At 31.9% G+C, this 25,322-nt stretch overlaps 1 protein-coding gene across 2 annotated transcripts in view; it reads right to left on the bottom strand.

Moving 5' to 3' along the window:
• The window catches only part of LOC110995371 (dopamine receptor 2), a 32,264-nt gene extending 15,940 nt beyond the window's left edge, over positions 1-16,324 (bottom strand). For both annotated transcript variants that reach the window (XM_022262503.2, XM_045631097.1), the window contains exon 1: positions 14,908-16,324. In XM_022262503.2, coding sequence (XP_022118195.2) covers positions 14,908-16,166 — 1,259 coding nt within the window. In that variant the 5' untranslated portion in view covers positions 16,167-16,324. The remainder of the gene's footprint in view (positions 1-14,907) is intronic.
• Between the last annotated feature and the right edge of the window lie 8,998 nt (positions 16,325-25,322).

The following is a 25,322-nucleotide window of genomic DNA, read 5'->3' as shown; positions in this document are numbered from 1 at the left end:
TGTAACAATGGGAATAAGATGTTACAACTTCAATGTTTTAAAATAAATATGTATTTGCGAGATATTTTTCGTTTTGGTTCAAACAAAAATCAAATTATAATTCATTGATAATGTAACAAATGTAATGTGTAATTTTGATGAAACACCAAGTATATTATTTTACAATACAGGAGGAGCTGCACTATTCTCTCATTAGTTAAGGTTTATATTAAATATAAAAAAAAATCGGTTGTCTGTAAAGTCGGTTTACTGACGATTGTTGAACGTGACAACGTCATAAGAAAATACTGATAGAATAGTTGCATTTTGTAAAAGAAAATTTTAATTTTATATGTTTGATAGATATTTTGTATGCTTTTATAAAGCTTGATTGCCTACAAATGGTGTTTTTCCTATACTATTCCAGATTAATTTTTGGCATAGCCAATTTCTCCCCATTTCTACTTCGACAGATGTCTAACGATTAAATACTTTTGCTAACGATTAAAAACATTTCTATTACATACATACATTTTTGAGATTGTTAAACATAGGTATGTACGACCAAAAACTATCAAGATATCCATATATAATATAGATGAAACATATGCATGTTAAGCATTTAGCTTCAAAATATTTAAGAGAAATACAATTTCTCATTTTCAATGTTTACTGTGATTTATTTCATTCATCACAGTAAACATTGAAATTCATTTAGCGGAACAAAAGTATTGACGGCGTTAAGTAAATTGTGCCCAGTACAGAATACAAACCTAACCCTAAACCCTAGATCTGAAGCTCATGGTTTTTAAATTATAGCGTGTCACGCGATTTGTCAACGCCAGACGATACGGGATCCCATTAATATTAAACAGTTTATCTGAATGTTAAAATAGATAAAGGTGTTTTATGGTAATGTTTTCTATGAGTGTCGTTCACGCTTTCACGAGATTTTCTAATAATATTTTTTGTCGGTAAGAAACATTGATTTCAATACATTGAATGTTTGAGGTATCACTTTATTTGTGATATAGTGGTTAATGCATATCCAGTATATTTCGAGTTCGAAGACAGCATTACCGAGAATCTGATAAAGAAATAAGACGATAAAGAGATAAGTCTAATTACGCGTGTCTGATCCATACTCCATTACGGACTTTTTTATTTTGGTAATGTAATGTAAAAATATCTGTATATATAAAGAAAAGCTCTAAGTAAATCTATAATATATATAGATATGGAATAAATATCCAAAAAAATTAAACCAAAACTAAATAAATATTTAGTTTTCAGAAAATGGTATTATCTCGTATACAAATAAAATTTTCAGCTAGGACTTAAGACTACATTAACTTACATGGGAAGACATAATTGTGCATTTTATTTTACGGCCAGGATGTAAGCCCCAGATCAACCAATGCAGCGTATATGATAATTTAAAAGTATAATTTTTAAATAAAGTTCAGCAGAAATAGGCTTCATTGCCTAAAGGGTAAATTCGATCGTATCTAAATCAGAATCGGGCGAGGGTGATTATTTCTGGCGAACAACTCCAAAACCTTTGCATATAAATAAATCTTGCCCGGGTTATAAATAAAATCTACATAATCCATGCGAGATTAATTTTCTCCAAGCCCAGAAATACATTTTAATTACTCTCTTGTCTGTTAGAAACTAGTGCTTCGACCCAGCTTTGCGCAAGGCTATTAGGGTAAGTACCTACTAGAAATATGCGACGAAACCTATCAAGCTTTAATAACGCTATACGTTTTAAACACGATGCCTCCAGACATTCGTTGTATGGTTTTTATTCGCTTGATAAGAGAAATTAATTTCGTTATACGAATTCTTTCTTTCTTTTTATCTTTTATCCTTTATTCTTCGTTTTATCTCAATAAATAAAGTGCTTGTGAAATAGTTTTTAGACAATTCTATATCTCGAAATTAAACTTTTAATTTTCTACAGTACTTAAGGTAGGTTGTAAAGGCTTTCGCCAATTCGTTAGACTTTGTTTTGGCTACTGCAATACAATTAAACCTAGTAAAAACCTACTAACTAATGAAGAGCGTAACCCATAAACAACATTTCATTGCCAATAAAGGAAATGTCTTGCACGTCACAATTAAAAAAAAATATATATTATGATAATAATAAATCCATTTTAATAACTTCTTTTCTTTTTCATAAGAACCTCATCTTAACCCTTGATCTATAAGAGATTGATTTATATTGATAAAGTATATATTACTATCAATAAACCATTGACTCAGAAATAAACACTTATCGTTGGATATTACAATTTGTTCCTGACTTTATGATCGGCCCTTATCTCTGATATTTTCCCTTATCGGTTTCTATTGAATTGGAAACAAGTTTAACGTTAATAAAACCCAGAGGACTTTAGCACATAAAGTCTACGACTAAATTTGTATGTTTTTAAAGGTATAAAGAAATATAAATTAAAAGCAACAAAAAAAATATCTTTACAGCCTAATTATAATACTATATAAAATTATACCTAATTAAAAACTATTCAGTATTTATTTTATTTAGTAAAAGTATACACTTAACAATATTTATTCATAAAGGATGTTAGGCATTCAATATAAGTTAATTGTTTGTGTATATTCTAGAAGACGCCCAGATTGCGTTGTATCCTATTTATATTATATTATGTTGTTGTAATATGTTACAATATATGATAATTATATATCAATTACAGAAATTTTTTAAAGCGTTTGACCCTGGTAAAATTACTATGGCAGGTGTACTAATTTAATTACATAGAAAAAATACTTCTAACTGTAATAAGTCATTGAAATTTAATTTGTTTTCCTTGACGTTCATAAGTGTACATGTTTACCTAAATGAATAAAGATATTATGACTATGACTATGAAAGTAATAAAAATTAAAATATATATAACGCATATATTTTCAAATGAAAATGCCGATGTACGTAAAATTGCTTCTTTCGCGGTCCCCCGTTTTTTAATTTGGTGGAAGCCGTCGCGGGGTTACACATAATTTTCCATTTCACTTACTTCTGTAATTGCGCCGTTCGTTTTACTAATCGCATCCAGATGTAAGTGCTATTCTTTTTACCTTTATCCAAATGATTGGATGGATTATCTGCCAAGGGACGAAATTACTCGAATATAAAAAGGTATCTCTAAGAATGCGTCTTTAGTTAATTTTATTAGGAAAACTGTAAGTAAAACTGAAGTCAATTGTCAAACGAACTTTTTACAAAGCAAATTCATTTATAGCCTTATATCAGAATCAATATATACATTATAGCTATTGTTTTTGTTAATCTACGATAACTGATTCTGTATGCCCACGGGCAAAGGCCATTTAAATTCTTCGCATGATCTGGTACTATTGGTAAGTATATAGTCGATCTCATTTTTAAAGAAAGATGAACATGGTCATCCCCTGACGGGCACTTTAAAAAAAACAAAGCAAAGTAAAAACTTAAATTAATTTCAATATTTTTGGTTAAATCAGGCATGTCGGAATGATCGGATTTATTAAAATTCATGTATAAATTCTTGAAATTGACATCATACGTGTCTAAAGAATTAGCATGAATACATGTATTTTTTTCATATAAAACTATATTTACCACGAGTCGGGCTCACCCCTCTTCATCCACCACTTCGACCACACATTGCACAACAGACTGCTAATAAGAAGAGGTTCAAGTCGAATGCCTAAGACACCGTACTCCTGGACTTAACTCAACAGAAAACCATTTTTTATGAAATTTGGATAACTCCTTGCAAAAACATTCAACTCTGATTAGTCAAAACCGCCTTCAAACATTTAATTGATTCCTGTCCGTTTTTTTGTTAGTAAAGGGATTAATGAACTACATTAAAGATGGCAACAGTGGATATTATTACCATACTTTGATTAATTAAATATCTATTTAAAAAAAAAAATTGTTCCTCCCATATAAAACGTCATATAATATCAAATGTAACGACCATATATTATATAAACTACTCTTAATAGAATTGTTCACGATGTAATTGTAAATATAGGAACATTATTAACAATCTACCGAAATTTTAACAGATATAAATGAAATAACACGATAATAGCTTAGAATAGAGATATTGGTCTTCTAAATTTGTAAGTGTTAAATACTTTGCTCGACTTAATTCTTAGTATCCGTACGGAATAGGGTTACCGATAGATGTAATTAAATTAAAATCTATTAGAGTCAAACTTAGCCGTTATTCATTAGGCCTGTAAAAACTGAATAAAAATAAATATGTGTGTACTTTTAAGTAAAGCATAGTTGTCTTGTTTATTTTAAAAGTACTTAATTCGGTATAATTGTCTTACTAGTATTACACAGCTAACGTCTAGGTCTAAATAATTTAACGAAACTTTAACAGCGCCCCTGGTGGTTACATGCAGAACTGAATTTTTCATCAAATAAATTGGCGCAAACACGTTCTATCTGCTTGCCTGCTTATTTGTTAGTAATCTATACGTGTACACAATAGAGGCATACTGCTCAATTTAAATAACACAAACAGGGATTTTTTATCATTTATTTTTGTTTACCGTCAACCCTAGCTTACACCACCTCTCGATCCAAGATGAGAGGCTCGGAGCAACTTAAAATGGATTATCGACGACCTCAACAATCGCTGGAGGCTTTTATTGTCATTATTTTAAATAGAATTTGCTTTAATTATTGATGTCACCTTTAAATGAAAATTTTTGTTATTTTGTATTATATAGATTAAAGTTCTGTATATAATTACTAGGGAAGTACTAAAGTGATTACTCGCTATACAGTTAAAATATTTTTTTTTATAGAACAGTGGGCAAACGGGCAGGCGGCTCAGGTGCACACTCTCAACGCCAGAAGGCTCGCGAGTGCGTTGCCGGCCTTTTAATAATTGGTACGCTCTTTTCTTGAAGGACCCTAAGTCGAATTGGTTCAGAAATACTTCAGTGGGCATTATACAGTAGGCATTTTGTCACTCTTTATTTTTTTTAATTTACTGTCTAACTAACTGACTACTACTATAATTACTGTTTATTTAACTTACTTTGACATATATCAGTACTGAATACACTAAATTCTTATAAATATTATCGAATTACGAATTTAGTGAAACGTATAATATCAGGCTCAGTCACCTCTAACGCGGAATTAAATATCGATTTTTCGTAGTTTTGTCGTAGTAGCTTCCATCGTGACGAGGTAAGATCTTAAAACGCGTTCCTCTATATTGATATACATGATCCCATACTATAGATAATAACCTACGTTTATTTTTGGGGTTACCGCACCCCGTAAATTAATTTGAGTGTACGCAAAGTACAATTTAGACAGCGACTGAGTAAGAGCGCTACGCCGTAATTTTGTTTGCGCCTGTTTCTAACACAATCAACTTTGAAGGAACGGAATGCACAGTACTGTATTTATATAGTGATTCCGTAGCAGTGAGGACATGCACTGATTACACTCGTTTATTATTCCTTGAAAGCAGGTGATCAGAGATAAGAATCTTCGAACCATTGCTTTAGTTATATAATTATTGATCCTTGTAACATCAGATGAGCCCTTTTTTAGTCAAAAATGATGTTCTGTGATACCGCCGCCACACTGCGTTGCCGCCCTTTCTTGATATAGGCCTATCATAAGTCGATGAAATGCATTCGTTTCACCAGGTAACAAACCTAACACTAGGGAAACAGACGCAAAAAGGCGGCTGCGTCAATAATGAACTGATGACTTCTAGGCGCTTCATCGAAAATGAAAGTCTAAGTTATTTTACGCAAATTGCGAAGTAAGCAGTATCCTGCGTCTTAGGCTACTGGAGTTTACTCCGCAAATTATGAGGAAGTGTGTACTTGTCGGTTCTGTGAGACAAGTGCACTCGTAGCCTGTGCCACATATATTTTTAAGACACTGTTTTTATAAAGAAACAGAAATAAAGATTCTATAATTGTAAAGTGATAAAATCAGTTGTAAATTACTAACCTGGATGGTTCTTTGAAATCTAAAGTAAATAAATGATTTTTAGGTTCATGGACTCAATTTCCGCCCTTAATCCATGGGATGTTCGTGAAATGATTTATTAGTAAGGCCTAAATTATCGTTAGTCGTCAGATTCTTAATGAAGCGATACATATGTTCTATTGGCGGACATCGCAACATGGTTGACTAAAGGCCTCAAAACATTCTGGTTGTGTTAATTGGGTAATTAAATATTTTTAATTATTTAATATAAAATTTTATCGATTAAAATAATAATTACTACTGTATGGAAGTGATAAAATCAAAACATTCTCATTATTTTATTGCGTCCCGGTTTTTTCTATTTGCCACCATTGTTTTATCGGGGCAAAGCTTAAAATGTAATTTTTTAATAGTAAAATATATCAAGAAAAGTCCATAATACTAAATATAAAGTTTAAGCAGTCTGCTTAGTTTTTTGCAATAAATGTTTCTGATCTTTTGGCGTTAAAGAGAATAATATAACAAAATTTTCAACTGTCCTTACTGGCTTAGTAATATGATAGAGAATTCTTGAATATTCTTGAGATAATACTTTGAAATATTGCTTTCAATTATAATAAAGATGCTGTATGCTGCTAGTGTAATCATTTTACCGTATTGCGACTTGATACAAAAACTGGACTTTAGTCAAAACTACTTAGTTACGCAAGCATACTGTACAAATGACACAACAATGACCCATCTTAGAAGTTCCAGTTTGTGACATATGTAGGTCATAACATATATGAAGACTTGTATGATAACAAGTTACATTTAATAAAATTTTCTTCTAAATATATATCTATATTCTATATGAGCTGTTTTTTTTATGTTTAAAATTGCTGATATTGTAAACATGCAACAAGCATGTAAACTTATGTTCTATAGGTATACGAGGGTAACACTGAAAATGTTTAATACTAATGAAAACTTTTTTAGAATATAAATTTTAAAACTCTTTGGTGTAGTTGTGTAGTATTGCATTCATTTGTCATTTGTTGTTGTGAATTGGCGGCAAATCTAAAACTCTTGTTACACATGAAAATGAAACTAACGCGAGAATTTTTTCCATATGAAGCCTTTCATTTTCTTAACATTTCCAATGTTACCTAGGTATAAAAAATCTTATTAACCAATTTTGTAAATGATTACAGTTGTGATCCAGTTTTATTTAATTTCAGATCTCTACGAGAAAATATTTGATATTGTTACGAATATATTTAATTTAGGGATCAAAGTAAAAAAAGTCAACAGTAAATATTAAACAAAAAATATGTTATATATGAGAGTACTTCGTTTAATAATAATGTATCTCAAAGGACAAGAAAGAAATATTTCTAGATTTGAGCTAATATAATTCCAGACTGTATACATTTTTGGGACTGTGGGCGTTTTGTAAGAAATCGAGACTTTGATGTTATGGAGTGAAGCTGTGGTGAGAGTGTTTCCAATTCCGTCTAAATATAGAATGCGCTTCTCAAATTGAGATAAAATCTGCACAGTGGTGAATTGTTTTTATATCCTACGTGATACAATTCTAGAGTGAAACAGTTGAAGATCAAATAGTTGAAGCAAAAAGGCAGTTATATATGACTCCCTTGACCGAAAAAAATATAAATAAATTTTACTTCTGGAAAATATAGTTTGCTCGAAGTCTCGACTGTGAATGTTACCCTAATAGTATCAGAGGTACGGTCGATTCTGCAGCTATCTGTTTCCTTGTAACAATTAATTTTTAATTATTTTATAGGAAGCATGAAGTAGATTTGCCTATTAAAAAATTGCCACACCTACCTGTAAATAATTTGCGCCTCGGAGCCGTAAGGTCGCTCCATGAAGCCTGTGAAGTGCCCAGGGCTAGGCTGCCTTAATTAAGAAGGAATTTACGCACAACCAAATTGGCGTCTACGTGCGGAAACTGAGTCCACACTACTACATACAAAAATATTATAGAAATAAATTGTATTTGTTCGAAATATATAGGTAATTTTAATTATATAATATTTGCTGAAGGTGATCCCAAATAATATTTATCGGCCGATCCTCACATTTTTTGATTAGTCAGTTAGTTAGTTACTCGGGTTACGTTAGATGCATGCCGCGATCAACGAGATCAAACGCCGTTTATATAATTAAATTATATAAACTAAAAGGTTAGTTTACTAATTAATTTGTAATAATTATTTTATTTATAACTATTTATAGTTAGTTTATTAATTAAACTACAAAGCTATATATTATAAAGCTTTAATTAATTATAGCTTTTTAATGTTTACAAAATTATCATTATCACGCTGTGTCACTAGAAAATAATCATCATAATAAGCCTATGTAAACCAGAAACAAGCTGAAATATTGAATATGAGAGCCTTATTCAGTGTTTATTGAGCGTTATCGGGAGTCGCAGTGTTGTGCTTTTATTTATTATATACCAATATACATAAACAAATTTATACATTGTACAAATTTGTTTATGTACATACTTTAAAAGCAACGCTATTTGATTTATTAATTATTAACATTTTCCTGTATGAATGGTTCATACAATCAGTTAACACACATTATAAAGCAGTACCGGTCTTATCGCTCACAAGTGATCTCTTCCAGGGAACCCTAGCAAGGAAAAATAAAAGGGTAAAGTCCAAAAAAATATGAATATTAAGAGAATTATAATTACAAGGAACAATGTAGACTTATACTTAATGCTAGGTTCTAACAACAACATAAATAATTACAATAAAAAAATAATAATAATAATTACAAAAGTCTTCATTCTACATATTGAAAGCATATGATTAAGAGTTGTTTATGAAGGTAATCATATGGGATCGGCAAGGGTATTCTATATTCTCTTCTTTATGGCGGAGATTTTAAAAGACTGTATGAGTTTAAGGTGAGTGTGAGAGAGCTTTCTTGATGATGATAACCTGGTTAGGAAAATCTTGAAAGGTTAAGGACAAAAAGTTTAAGGACCAAAAAAATTCAAATATTTATATTTTTTTAGATATATTAAGGAGATTTACATTCGTCGTTCAGACCAGCTGATAAGCGCTGATGAAGTTAGCAAATCGAAGGCTAGAACTATGTCACTCTGGGTAGGTTTCATTTTTTCATTACGCTGGCGACGGCCGTAAAGATAGCTATCAAACCAGCTATACCAGACCTGTGTGTGTGACCTGTGAAAATTATATTGAGTGAAGCACACAAAACTGACAAACTAAAAATAACTCCAATTCAGAAGTTAGAAATTATGAACGTAATGTTCCAAGTGATTAACAATCGTAGCAAAAGTTTTTATTGACTGAAACCTGCATTAATGTTACGATAATTATTTAATGGCATGATTTGGCTAACTGGGTCAAGAGGGTTAATGGTGTTTCACGACTCAATCTATCAATGTTATTCAAATTGTAAGGGAATCCTTTACAGTAAAAAAGGAATGGCGAACATTCTACACAAATGGGGCTGAATTTCGTTTATAGTAGATGGGTTTGTTATATTTTTTGGTATGTTATGAAATCTTTTTTATTTATTTATACTTCGCTACCATAATAAACATATAAAAAAATAAGTAGGTTACATAAGTTCTCAGGCATCGGGCGGCCTAATATGGAACAATAAAAAAAGAAACACCTACAGAGGGTAAAGTACAAGAAGTGAAGAAGAACTTAACTAAAATTAAATAAATTACAATCTAAATAAAAAATATAAATACTAATATGTATAAACAGATATTTAAAATCTCAGCAAAAGGTTAGTAGTAAGGATAACAAATCAACAAAATTGTATGTCAATGATATGACATTAGATTTCACAAAATTAAATATTATAGATGATTATATTAAATAAATTTCTTAGTAAGTTATTTTTCTTATTAAGTTTTACAAAAAGGATCCCCTCGCCTTCTTTGGCTGATATTCTGTTTTGCGGCCTCTTTCAGTAGCAAGGAGACTTGAGAGCTGCCCTTACTGAATAACTTCCAATAACGATATTGATAGTTCCATTGGTTGTGTATAAAATTTTGATTTCTACCAGACTCATTGATGTCACAATCGCGCAGTTCAACACTTACAACACACTAGAAGTTTCTGAGTATGGCTGCTGTTAATTGTTATCATCAGTGACATATACGCTTTCGAGAATTTTCTAAAACATTTTGATCTCGCCACAAACATCTTATGGGAATGCTCATTTGACAAATTGTGTGTCACTGTTAAATGCAAAACATGTTAACTGTTTTGAATTACGCCTTGTGTTTAAAGTAAATTTATGAATATATTAAAATGCAAATATGAGTTTGCCATGCAACATTTTGCATATTGTACAGATAAAGAATGAATAAACAAGTTATTAAAAGCTTAATTAATTACTTTTTTAACATATTTGTTAAACTGTATTTCTAATTCTGACCTGATTTAATCAAGACAATGTCAATACATAAATATAAACGAATAGATGTATATAAATGTGCGTAGACATAAGCTTTGGCTCGTCTATTAATATCATTAATGAAACAGATTTAAGAATTCTTTTAAAGATCTAATTAACTTTAGGATCAAAGACAAAAGGAAACTCGTATTTAACTAGGCTATTTCTGATTTTTTTCATGCCTGGTTTTGTTGTACAGCTGTGCTATGGGGTGTGATAATGTCATACATGGAGATGAATCATATAGACATGATGCAGTTTGAATGTGATTGATTAAGAAATGAACGCGACGCGATCAAAAGACTATGGCCGGTATCGAGATAATTATAGATTTCATTTATTTATTTAGATTAAATTCGAGGATTTCCCTTTGCGAGCCCTGAAGATGCAGTGAAAGCGTACGAAAATGCCATAGAAGAGGAAGAATGAGCCCACTGCTTTTCTCAGTGGTTCCATCGAATGTGACGATGTGTAGAGAGGAACGGAGTTTTCTTCGAAAAACAATAAAAGTATTGGCAACTTTCTATATTAAGCCGTTTTTCATTTTCAAAACATTTTCCACGTGTCTTAGTTGCGCATTAGTTTGTTTACTTGACATTGATGTAGTCATTTAGATCCCATAAAGATTTTAATAATGAAAATAATGTCTAATATAGGCCTGTATAAACGAATTATACATTTTTTTCCATCAAATGATTTAGAGCAGTTACGTAGCATAAAGATAATATGATTTACGAGACTTTTGGAGAATTGGTCATGCGATAAATCGTATAAGTCCTTATAATTGACGGATTTGCTACGTTCGTACGAGATTTGTAACGCTAACCGCACACTCGGCGAAAAAGGCTCTTCCGAATGAGAAAATTTCTCGCATATTTATCTTAAGCTAATTTTAAGGGTTTGGATCTTGTCGTCTAAAGTAAAAAGGTGTAAAGAATATAAGGGTAATTAGTCAATAAACCCGTGCAATTGAAAGAACAGTCTGAAGGAAGAAAAGTCTGTTTGAAATCAAGAATAGTCATAAGAACAACATGGATGCGAGTTATTCAAGTATTTGTTTGCATCATCAAAAGTATCGTGCAAAGATAGTTAAATAAGGAGTACCTTATTTAAGACTGCAATGTCAACATTCTAAACTGTTTAACACATCAAGCATTGATAAAAAAATTAATCATGGCAATACCTACCGACGTAGGCTTTTTCATAATTCATCACGGGACTAGACTCAGGGCGAAGTCTCAAAAGGCTCAAAGATTTTGGTTTTAGCAACTATGTGTAGTGCGAATTGAAAACAAAATGATTAAGTGCTAGTGATCACTATGGCATAATTGATATAGATTATTATTTTAAGGCCGTAGTGAGTAGACTTTAATTTAATCAAAACATTTGGGCCTCAGATTTCTATATCTGTTTCATGATCCTTGGTCAATCTAATAGGCCAGTCAGCTGTACCAGACACACGCGGTCGCATTCTTCACGATATTTTCCTTCACGTCATCGAGTGTCGAGAATCCATTAGACCACAGCCGATGATCGAACCTACGACCTCAAGAATTGAGGAAGCCAAAACTGCTTGCGGCAAAGCCTCAATATTGTTATAACAACTTGTAGATTTTTGAATAAAGTTCCATGTTTCCGTTCGGCTTTTAGCAATACTTGACGGGGATTTGTAGCGATTCACAGATAGTAGAGATACTAGGGATTTGGGCGGGGTGATTGAGTTCTCTATTCAACGGAAACCGTTATACCACCTGCGACGTTCAATCGATAGTCAAACTCATGGAAAAGAAGCTAATTGCACGTTACTGAATTAAGCATACTAAGGGCCTGTTTCACAATGTATGGATAAAGTGTCAAATAGCTATGCAACACATAAATTATTCGAAAGATAAAAGTTCGAAATAAGATACTTCGAATTTCGTGACGTATAGCGCTATCTGACAGTCGTGAAACGCAAAAATACTATTTATCCTACAAATAAGTAATAAATAGCTTATTTGGAACTTATCCGGACATTGTGAAACAGGCCCTAAGACTTTTCACTTAAGCACTAGTTTTCTTGATTATATGAAAATTAGGAACTAGGTACAAAGGTTTATTGCATTGTTTATTTTATAAAGGTTATAAGAATATATAATTGAATAACATTTATGTTCAATAAACATTGACATTCTAACAGAAATTCGAAATTCATTAGAGACCTTCTAAATGACAAACCACGTTGATTTTCCATTCTCAGATTTTTTGTCACGATACCTTTACCATACAAGCGCTGATATAAAAATACTAGCTGCCCCCGCGAACTTTCTTCTTAATGAGATTTTACTGAGCCTACCTGTTTAGTACATACCAACATGGAACATTTTGATATGCTATCTCAGATCTGGTCGGTTTTCCGGAATGAAATCTTTTTAGGTTGTTCTGTGATTATATTCTGTATAAACCATACAGTTCACAATGTAAGTTTTTAATAATGAAATGTAAAATAGGGGTTGATTGTAAAGGGTTGAAAATTCAGGGTTATGTGTATTTACTAATGCATCATAATTTTAAAAATAAAACTAATGTATCATAATTTTTTTCTTTTTAATTGAAAAAAAAATAGGGGTGGATTATCCTTAACATTTAGGGGGATGAAAAATAGATGTTGTCCGATTCTCAGACCTACCCAATATGCACACAAAATTTCATGAGAATCGGGAAAGCGGTTTCGGAGGAGTCTAACCACAAACACTGCGACACGAGAATTTTATATATAAGATGCCATTGACCGTTGAAAAATAGGCCAACACATATCTCATTAAAACTTATACCAAACAGAATAGTATGAATTTTTTTATTCCTATTTCAATGCAGACAAAGTAGTGGGCATCGCGTATGTATTTTATCTGTTACGAAACATAATATATCAAGGTCGAATCCAATAAAGTCGAGTGTTCGTGCATTTTATTGCATCCCTAAAACAAGTTTAAAATTGAATTTTTGTCATGCAAATGTGATAACGTCAGCTATTTCAACAGGTGTATATTTTTTTGTTTAAGAGTCTGGTTTCAGAAAGTATTTTGATATTTACATAACGTTTTTTTTAATGAAAAATCTAAATTTGAAAACAAATAATCCCTTTTTTTATTTAAGTCCGCTTCTGTTTTATAGTGGAACATTTCTTTAGTTCAAGTTTGACGCTAATTTAATATTTTTTTTTTAAATAGCAATTTTTTTTAGAGTAAGTTTTAGTCACTATTTGCAGCGGTAAAATTTGTTTGTTCAAGACCAACGGCATTAATTTAATACTTATTTCTAACCTAATTTTGTAACAACAATACATATCTACAACAATGCGTACAATAGCTCCTAACAGTTCACGGCAAAGTCTTTATTATTGTGTCTATTATTTCTGATAAGCATTATTGATAAGCATTTGGCACTCAATCACTACTTAACCTTGTAGCAATTTTTTATTTTAAAGTCATGGTGAAATAGATTATACCCAAGAACATTTGTATCACGATTAATGTGGATAAGGTATTCTTAGTTTTAAAGTAAGAGTCTGCGCATTATGATTATTTATAAATATATGGCCAATGATTAAAAATCTATTCTCATAAATTCCAAAAAAATACATTTCACAATTATTATCTATGTATAATGTCATTCTCAAACAAATTTCTTGTCTCTAGCCCCTGGATAGGTCGCCAGTGTAAAAACTCATACTAACCCAAAAGGTCCTGAAGGACCTTTAAATCCGTATTCTGCGAATTCTCGTATCAGTATTTATAACCGTATTTACTTTCTGAGAGTATATTGCTTTAGGATATGTTATTTCAAGGATAGTTTTGCTTTGAAGGGCTCGTAATTAATTTCTTACTTCGTGACGTACTTGGATTGACATACATTATTCGTTACACGATTAAAGAGTAAATAATATTTTATATGAATTAAAAATGTGATCCTGTATTAGACTATTTTGTATATAATTTATGCAAATTGGGTTTGGTAATTTTGCTGGGAGGATTTTAGGCTGACACCGATACATCTGTTTGGTGCATTTCATTTAGAAGCTAACGGATTTTATGACGTTATCCAGTAGACAGTAGGAAAAATCTCATTGTAAAGCTCGGTCCATCCGCGGACGCGTAGGATTAATTTAATTACGAACACACACACAGTAACACAGTAGAATAACGTATTTTAAAAGGACAACTGAAAATCAGTATCACGCATATAATCGTAATTACTTTTTTATTTATTTATTTATAGCCTTATATCAGAAGACAAAATATATACATTATAGCTATTGTTTTTGTTAACCTACGATAACTGATTCTCTGTAATAATAACTGAACTACAATTTCTAGTATGTAGCTTTTTAAATTATTATAATTATATTTTTATTTATATATTTTATAATTATATTTTGTATCATTATTCAAATTTAATAATTAAATAATATGAATGTTCATATAACTCACCTTCTGAAATCTCTGCTCCAACACGCATAAATGACCGGGTTCATTGAAGAGTTGACCCAGCCTAACCACGTGACCACAACATTCACAATCTCCTCATGTGCAATGCATGAAGAGCAAATTCCTGATAGCAAGTTCACCACAAAGAACGGTAACCAACACACTATAAACACTCCCATAACGATACCTAACGTCTTAGCTGCTTTTTTCTCCTTAGCAAACTTTGCTAGTTTACGGGAAAGCGAAAAGTTTTTGGGCAAATGTTTGTTATGCGTCACATTGGTAAGCCGTGTCGATGACCGCGACAAACCATTGTTCTGCAATGCAGTTAGAGGCTCCTGATCAGGCTCTTCAGGAGTACATACACCATGACACACCTCACTTCTTTGTCTCATTGTACCACCCCTGTGTATCCGTAAAGTCAATTCTAACTCCCCACTAGGACGCATCACTTGCTTTGTGCCAATCTTCAAAGAACGCGTCTGTATTGTCGCGGCACGATAGATACGATAATATGTAAACACCATCACAAAAAGTGGCAAATAAAAGGATATAGTCGATGAAAATATTATGTACTCTAAGTTTTCCGTAAAAGGGCATTTATAGTCCGGAACTTCCTCTAAGCGGACGGCACGCCACCATGCGATCGCAGGAAAGGATATTGCCCCGGAACAAACCCAAACTGCTGCTATAAGAAATGCCGCCTTCCGCCCGCTCATTCGCATCGGATATGTAATAGGGTCCGTGATAGCCCAATACCGGTCCAGCGAAATAACACATAAATTTAGTATCGAGGCTGTACTAAATAATACGTCCAGTGAACGCCATACATCACACCAATCCATGCCAAAGAACCACGTATGTTCTAGGACCTCGTAAAGGGCAGAAAAGGGCATTACGACGAGTCCTACTAGACAGTCAGCTACAGCCAGGGATGTCACGAAGTAGTTTGTTGATGTATGCAAGTATCGTTCTCGTATTACGGCTAATATGACTAGCATGTTTCCAAATACAGTTGTCAAGGAGAACAAAAGGAGGAAAGTAACTAGAAGTGCTCGATCCTGTAGGAGGGTTACGTATTCACCCCACGGTTCTTTAGTTTCATCACTGATGTTATATAGTGTGCTGTTTTCATAGGACGCATTCAGTTCAAGGACAATGTTATAAGCGGCGCCTACTGGCTCCAATGTGTATTTGGGTCCTTTGTGCAAATTGTAGAGTTGGCCATTTGCCACCAGTATTTCCGGATCGGTCGCATTCATATTTTCCCAATGGTTATTCGTTCTCTAGCGCCATGGTATGTGTTTATGTTTTCCTTGTTTTACTTTGAGCCATTTGGAGATTACATTCTTGGCAGGCATTCTGTTCTCGGATAGCACTTTCAAGGACATATTGCGCGGGCATTTCTTGATATATCGCAGTGATTCTGAAACAAGGAAAAGGCAACGATATTAAACAAATAGATAAAAATGTGACAACGTTACTCTTTTATTTTTTCGTCTCAATTACCGAAAGTGGAAGAATATTTATATTTATGTAACTTAATTTTTTTTCTAACATTTTATACGTTGGAAGAAAATATGTAAGTGAAATTTATGTCACAGATCACAACCATAAAAACAATTATTTATAAACAAGATCAAAAAAATTCGTTGTCTGAGCTTAGCAAATCGAAGAAGGATTAAATGGAAACTTAAAAGTCTGTGTACCATCATCACCTCACAGCCTACATGCCCACAGTGTACGCACACTTTTCTAACACAATCCCGAGAAACAATACCAATAATAATCATAGCATTAACAGACTATTGACATCCATAAGCGGGTGCCCTTAGTCTGCCATAAATAGTGTTTAGCGAACGGGAGATCAAACGAAACGTGCTCTATGAGCCGTGATCATCCCATCCACATGAATCACTCTCACCCCGCGTAAAGTAAACATTTTGAAGGCCACATAACCGAGTGTGCGGGCAAATGGACAGTTATGTTTCTCTCTCCGTTATTAAAAATATGTTTGGTTTTACACAGTTGTGAGAAAATGGATAATTAAAGCGTTGTTATTAAATGATACCTTAAAATTTTAGTTGTTGAGGAGATTCATGATTTATTTATTTATTAATTACAGACATGGCTAAACTCACAATAAAATAGATTATAATATATACAATACAAAATTAATTAAAATAACATAAAACACAGTTTATTCTAACCCCTAATACTCTCCAAGTATACCCTCAAATCAGAGTACACTGCCGCCATACGCTCACCAAATAGGTCGCTCTCCGGTGAAGAGTCGAGAAACCCATTTAGCATCGAGAGTAGTCGAGGAATGGGAGCTTGTTGACGCTGGACAGTGCGAGCCGAACGCACAGCAAAGAGGTTATGCCTCCGGCAGCGGTAATAATTGTCCGGAACGTACAGTCTGATGATTTCCCCCATCAAGTATGCCCTTTCCGTTTCGTTTTTAATAACGTTTAGACCAAACCTTACCATGATGCCATATAAGAGTTATTAAAAATTTGAGTTCCTCGATCTAAAAGTCTTCTATACGTACCTATGTCTCGTTTTAATGGTCCAGTAAATAGGCTATCTCGTACTCTTACTTTATTACATTGATGAAAATATTGATGTGTTTTACAACAGTCTACCAACTTACCGTAACTTTGATTTGCAGGCTTAATGTGGTTTAAGTTTTAATTTTGTTTGTTCTTACTTTTTTACTGTTATTTTTTATCTTTTGGTTTTAAGTGTTATAAATTTGTAATTTTTAGTTATTATTATTGTTTTATTTTATTTTATTTTTGTTAATTGTTTGGTCGTTTGTTTAGAAAAACTAAAACTAAAATCCTTTGATATAATGCTTAAGTTCTAATGTAATTGAAGTGATTTCATCTTTTCTTGTATTCTTAGGCGTACACATTGTTTTAGAATGTATATGTAAATAATAAAATAAAAAATATAGCAGGTGCCAAATCAGTTTGTTCACAAAAAGTATCACTTCAATGAAACAGACGCAGAAATATATCTGTCTCATTCCCGATTTATAAGTTTCAGTACATCAACTCATTGAAGTAAGACCGTATTTATTTGTCCCACGAGATTTTTACGCGTATTTACTGTAATTAAGTGGTGTATTCATAAATCGTGCTTGAGTAAATAGAATTCAAATAAGAAAATTTGTTTTTAATCCACGATCGTGGTATAGGTTTGACGTATGGCATCGTGTGTTTTAGTTAGAAAGCTAACTTAGCAACTAACTTACTAACTTTTTAGCAATAACTTATGGTAGTTGATTCTCACGTTTCAAGGTAGTAAACTCAACATTTTTGACTTAGTAATTATAAAAATATCGACGAAAAGTGCAAATATGGCTGTACTACATGGTGGCGGTATGTACATATAGTAGGTATGTATATAAACAATATTTCTATATTAATTTATAAACATAATATCATTATATTATAAAAAATATGGAAACGTATAAATTTAAATGTCTGATGTCTGATGGATGAAAAAAAAGTTTAAAATGTACTTTGTAGCTGTGGTTCCCGTTGGAAACATTTCAATTATCTTTTCGTGAAAATATTTGGAGCATTTTACGAACAATATCTTAGATCGAAAATATCTCATTGATAGGAATATTATACAATCATTACACAGATGTTTTGCTGCGAAAATATATATTGACAATTGATATATTGAAACTTGTATCGTCGTTTATATAGTTTATATATGTGTCTAGTTACTGTATGATAAATAACTGGCGGACGTGGGACAGACATACTTTGTAGACAAATAGACAGGAAAGGAATTTTATTTCACTCGGAATTTTAGCACGTTAATTCACTTTTCTCCGCAAAAACACTCCCTAAAATGTGCCCATCGAATTATTCCCGAATCAATTAGATTTAGGGTCGATCAAAAAAGGAATGTTCTAATTCTAAACAGATCAGCAACGCAATCGCGAACCTGGGATCACACATTGTCGAGAGAGCTATTTATCCTTTGGCCCCGTTCTATAAAAAAATAAACACGGTAGTAGAACTTACTGCATAAGTAAGTAATTCGTGGTTAGTTGCAAGATTTAGTTCCCCGGTAAAGGCTCTTTAAAATTTAAACAGACGAGTATCATTAAATGTGAATGTATTCATGTCATACTATAGCTAGAGATATATTATTCCTACCTGTATAATCTTTTGATTGCTACACAGACCATGCTATGCAAAAGCCCACGTTTTCAATTTACATGTTTCACAAAGCTTTTATAAAGCTTTTTAAAATCAATCGAGTTTGTGAAAACTAATACATTTTTTAGACAAATGTTTCACAAATTGCTTTAAGTGTTTAAATAAACCTATTGTTCTATTTGGATTCAAAACAGTGTTTTGTTTTTCGAACTTATAATCCACTTAATGTTTTCCTTGTTAATTAAATGTATGATTAAAAACTATTTAGTTATGGCAATATTGGTGGAAGGATAGTGTACTGTACTGTGTCTGTGAGCGAATTTACTCAACATCAGGCGAGCCTCCTGCCCGTTTGCCTCCTGTTCTATAAAAAAAAACTTCAACTTAAAGGCTCTATGTATTCTCGGCCAGTTTAAGCACTAACTGGCTGGCTCGAAGCGTAAGGCCGAGATGTATATTTTCTAAGCGGCCAGTTTAATTTTTCAGGATATGACGTCATTGTAATGAGTATTATTAAATTCTCAAATCTATCAATCTCATATCTTGCTTCGTGTAACTCGACACATGATATCGTTTTACAACAAATTTGTAAGGCAGATGTGTTAATACGTTTAGTAATTAGCGGAATTATAAAAAAATAGAACAATTTATTCTCTCCAAGTAACATTTTTAATATGTTACAAACACAGTTGAATAACAAGGAAAATGTTCATGGAAAAACCATACAAATTCGATTACTGTATGTTTACGTAGCCACTAAAACCAGATTACGAATTGGGTTTGTTTGCTGATCTGATACGATAAACAATGAGGTCGAATTGTCTTTGTTTTTAATTTTCCATTCATCCATGAATATTATGAATACAAATGTTTATGTTGATTAAAATTTAGGTGTTAATCTGATGCAAAGCGTTGGAGTTTAAAGTTTTATTTATTTACACTTAAATCAAAAACTTAACACGAAAGCTTAAAAAAAATCAATCTAAGGCAGTTTGCCGCAAACCACCGCTATGTGGAACCAGCTGCCCAAAGAAGTAGTTCCAAACCAATTTGACTTAGGGTCCTTGGGCGGTATCACCAAATATCAGATGAGCCTTCTGCCTGTTTGCCACCTGTTCTATTAAAAAGTCTAACTAGGTTCGTAAATAAACGTAATTTAATAATACTAATAATATGCATTATTGTGTTGGTCTAGTGCCTTCAGCGTGCTACTCTCATCCCTGAGATCGATCTCCGGCTGTGCACCAGTGGACTTTCTTTCTATGTGTGCATTTAACATTTACTCGAACGGTGAAGGAAAACATCGTGAGGAAACCGATATGTCCGACCAAAAAAGTCGACGACGTATCTCAGGCACTGGAGGCTGATCAACTACTTGCCTATTAGATTTAAAAATGATCATGAAATAGATTGAGAAATCTAAGGCAACGACTTAAAGAGCTTGTAGCGCCACTGATTTTTTTTATATGCATGATTAATTTTATTTATTTGATGGTGAGTAATAACGTACTGTGGAAACTAGTATTTTATCCATTTAGAAGTACAAAACTGATTTAACTGATGCACTTATAATATTAGCAAAACAGTAAAAGTACTTATAGTGGGTCTACTTAATAGATTTCGTGAAGTTGGTTTTAAGCCAAATTGTGAAAAGCCACTAAGTTTTGAAGGTAACCTGAATCCAGATTTTATATGGCGCAGAATATTATATGAAATATGTCACAATGACCGTTAATGTTTCTAAAATTTTAACATAAAATGCTAAACCAACATTTATTTGCCTATACCTGATTAAAATACGTTAAATTAGCAATATTAGAATTTTATTAAATAATGATAGATTGAGTACAAGTTAAAAAATTATTCAAATTATGTTTTTGTAGAGGTAATTTTAGTGTACCGCATAATTTCAGAAAAGAAAAGCAACTAATATTGATGTTTTATTATTGGCAGTTATCTAATAAGACAACTAATAAAGAAATCAGTTAATAATGTTTTAATTAAGCTGTCATTAGAGCAACTGTCGCATTAATTAACAGTAAATTAACGCTATCATTTTGTTACAGGCTTTGTGAGAAACTGCTTTATTTACGGCGATTTATCCAAAACAACCCTCTAACATTTTAGATTGTAAAAATACATATTTAGGTTTGAAAAGAACATGAACACATGGTAACAAGTAGTTATAATAAAAATATATTTATTTCACATTTTATCTTGGTAATTTTATTCATACGTGGGTAACACTGAAAATGTTTAGAACTGGCTAGTTAGAAACATTGCTAATGAAAATGTTGTTTAATTTCAATTTTAGAACCCTTTGGTATTTAGGTTACCTACAGGTAGGATATTGCCATTTTTTGTGAATTGGCGGTAAATCTAAAACTCTTGTTACACGTGAAAATGAGAGTAACGCGAGAAAATTTTCTTTATATGATTTAATTATGACTTTCATTGAGGGCTTACTCAACAACAATGCTATAATAGGTTGCGATTATCATTTCTTAATGAATTACTCGTGCCCCTATCGGCGTGATTGATTTCCTTTAACAGCGACTACTGAAGATAACATCAGGGTTGTGCAATGCATGATAGAGGAAGATAAGAGAGTGACCTATTGTCATATTTTGCCATAGCTAGCCCTTTTTATCACAGTATTACAACTTGGCGGAATGAGTTGTATAGTCAAATCAAACCAAATCCGTATAAATCCATGAATAAGGTTTTTTACATATTTACAGCCTCAGTATTTATGTGATTAAGCAGCAATCAAATTCCTTTATTATCGTTAATAATCCTTGCCATATATCGATTATGCCGATGACGAAGTGAAAACTTCGAAAGTGATGAAATAAATTGCGAAGGCGGGAAAGTTTACAAAACTTCGGTTTGTTCGGGAAATATATTATTTTCGAATCTGTTTTGCTGTCACGGGATGGTTTGAAAATATTTTTATGTAAAGAAATTCTTGTGTAAGTTAAGTTTAGATTTATTACTAAAAATGAGAATACGCAGATGTTGTTAGATCAATTTAAGAATAACAATGACCTTTAATTACTCCTATATTATATCACCATTGAAAAAAAGCGGTTTAATTATTAAATATTATTAATTATTCATTAAAAAGAAATTGTGATGACATAGTAATGTAAAAATCTTGCTAATACTTTCACTGAAGAGTAGGCCAGTAAAAATCATATAGTGATCATAATAATATTTTTTTTTTTTTTTATTGATAAAGATTGCCAACGCTCGGCACACTGATACATTAGTAAAAACAAACACAAAATACAATTTTGAATGTGATGAGCAATTAGAGGCAAACATGACATTCATTTAGAGCACATACAAAAATCAATCGAAACAATTTTTAAACAAAACAAACATTACAAAAAAGAAACAATTACAAAAAACTAAACCAAAATCGATTTTAAAGTGTGAGGGGAGCAACTCTGGTTATCCAGACCTAGCTTATAATATAGTTATGATATATTTTGTATGGAATAGCAGAGGTCTGTGGGCGTATTTGGTCATTCAAATTATATCAAATGTATATGTTCGTCGTATCAAAAACCGAAATTATCCTATTTAGTAAGCTATATCATCGGTTTAATACAATTAATGGACAATATATTTTTGTTATATAATAACGTGGCAATAAAAGATCCTGTGCTAATATTTAGAGCTGAGCCCTAAGGCTCATTTATATTTTATTATTATTATTCTAAAATAACGAGTTCCTTGTGTTAAAATTCTAAACGTTTATGAGTTGAGAGTCTTTTAATTCTTACTATAATGTTTGTTGCAGAAATCTAGTCACGCATAGCCAACCTTTGAAGCCTGATATAATTAAAATTAGTGCGGCTAAAAAATAAAAATTAGTGTTGAATATTCCATTACAGAATCAAAAAACACCCGAGTATAACATGAGTAGTAGTTATATGGATACAGTTAACAATTAAGGTTCGCTCCAAGATTCAGTTTAATAAAGCGATTAAATTATATGTAACATAATATGGGAGCTTACCGATGAATCACATTAAGCTTGCGGCAAGTTCTATTTTGTGTAATCTGCTGTAAGGAACAGATAATAATATATGTATATAAATAAAATGTGTGGCATAAAGATATTTAAGTAATATTTTTAATATTCAATAGATATTAGAAAACGCAAAGTTAATTCAGTATTGGAAGGAAAAATCAAAGATTTTCAGGTTCTTGCTTGACCAAGCCAGGGTCTGATGGGTTGTATCGCGTTGATGGTTGACGCAGTGTTAGTGTAAATACGACTAACACACACTAAAACTAAAGAAACAAAAGATTAAAAAGCGAACAAAAACCATAACGCCGAAGTAAAACTCATATTATAAATAATGCTTATGAGAAGTAACATAAACAACAAATATTAATACTCATTTATTTATAAGTCCTAAAGAAACATGTATGCTTCACATATACACATAAATTAAAGAACATAAAATAAATATTGAGAGAACGAAACGAAATCAAATTTTCCGCTATTTTTAATAGGTTTTTTCGTTATGTGTGTGTTCAAATTTTCCTTTATTGTAAACTTGGTGATTTTAAAATCCCTTTAAAATCACCAAGGACATTTAAACCTTTGCTCTCAAAAGCAAAGAATCGCTCAGTCACCAATAAATGTCTTAGCAAGACGAATAAAAGAAGCAATCGGTAACTAAAGGATTTGCAAGTTCGGAACTTGGAAGTATTGGAAACAAACAATCGTTGGGGCGTGCTTGATGGATTATGTCTATTGAAAAGGGTCGAAGTGATAAAGAATGATAAAAGCAGTGGGAATTTCGTTTGATTTTATCGAGAGCGGAACGATTGTGATAAATCTCTCTTATAATACGTGTCGTGCCATTTGGCATACTCACTCTAATATATGTTTTAAGTTTTTTCTAGCATGTTTAATTATCATTAATTCCCCTGAATTCTTTAACTAGCGTAAATTAAGGTTAGATATTACTTTCAAGAAACTATTGTGATAGTCGTTATTAAACAAAACCTCTACTATAAAAACTGTGAAAGAAGAACATTGACTGATTGATACATAGACCACCCTTGATTTGAGAACTGGCAGTAAATGTAAAATTAAATTCATTCAATATTTCTTTTTTTTGACGTTCATAAGTGTACATTGTTACCTACATGAATAAATAAATTTTGAATTTGAATTTGAATTAGTAAATAATTTCGAACAACTTTTAACTATTAACATTAACATCGGAATCGCTTCAACTTTAAATCCAGTAAAAAAAACCATTGTTGGTTCATTTACGCTACGAGTGTAGTACCTATAAATATAATGGTTATTAATCCTTTATTAATGACACCCAGTATAATAATCTTATACATAATATGACCCGTTTTTCGGTAATCAGCGTGTCCTGTGACACATAGGCCTCTTCCATTTATTTCTGAAGTTAGCTCTTTTTGTCCTGGTTGAATATATATATTTAGGTTTTATTAAATTCAACTTCGAAATTTGAAAGTTGTAAACCACTAAAACATAGATCGTTGATGTCAACACTCGTCTACGTTTTTTTTAAATCCTTTATTGACTTATGCCCCGGAGCAGTGCAATGGCGCAAGGAGTGTGAGACTCAGATAAGTGAATTCCTTTACTCGATCTAAACTATTCTGCCACGTTTAAATTCTCCCTACCCTACTGATATTGTCCTTTTGAATAAATAGTCCATCACTTGGACTATTTATTGGATGGATTATATATCATTTTAGACTATCTTCAAATTTCTGTCAACTCTACTGAAACCCAGCTTATAAGGATTAAAACGCCCACAGATGTACGTTTTTACTAAGCTCATATTCAGCCCTAATTTCTTTGAGTCTCACAAAAACATGTTTCATAACTCTGTGACTAAAAAGGCTGGATTCAAGCTGAGCCTATGTTAATCCATTCACATTCTAAAATTAAATTTTTTATTGTTTCACATGACCTACGAGAGTATAGAATAAATTTCTTTGAATTAAACCAATGTAAATACGAAATAAATAATATTTCAACAAAATATATTTTTATTTAGTGTTAGTTATTATATCTTATATCGTACTTTACTTAATAGAATATTCACATCGATTTTTAATAAGAAGATATTATAAACCATCGTTATATAAGCAAACTAAAACAAATGCGTACTGTAAAATGTCTTTATACAAAATATTAATGTATGTGTAGGAGATTTTATT

The sequence above is a fragment of the Pieris rapae genome, chromosome 14, assembly GCF_905147795.1.
Source record: "Pieris rapae chromosome 14, ilPieRapa1.1, whole genome shotgun sequence".
NCBI lineage: Eukaryota > Metazoa > Arthropoda > Insecta > Lepidoptera > Pieridae > Pieris > Pieris rapae.
This window is presented reverse-complemented; position numbering and strand designations above follow the sequence as displayed.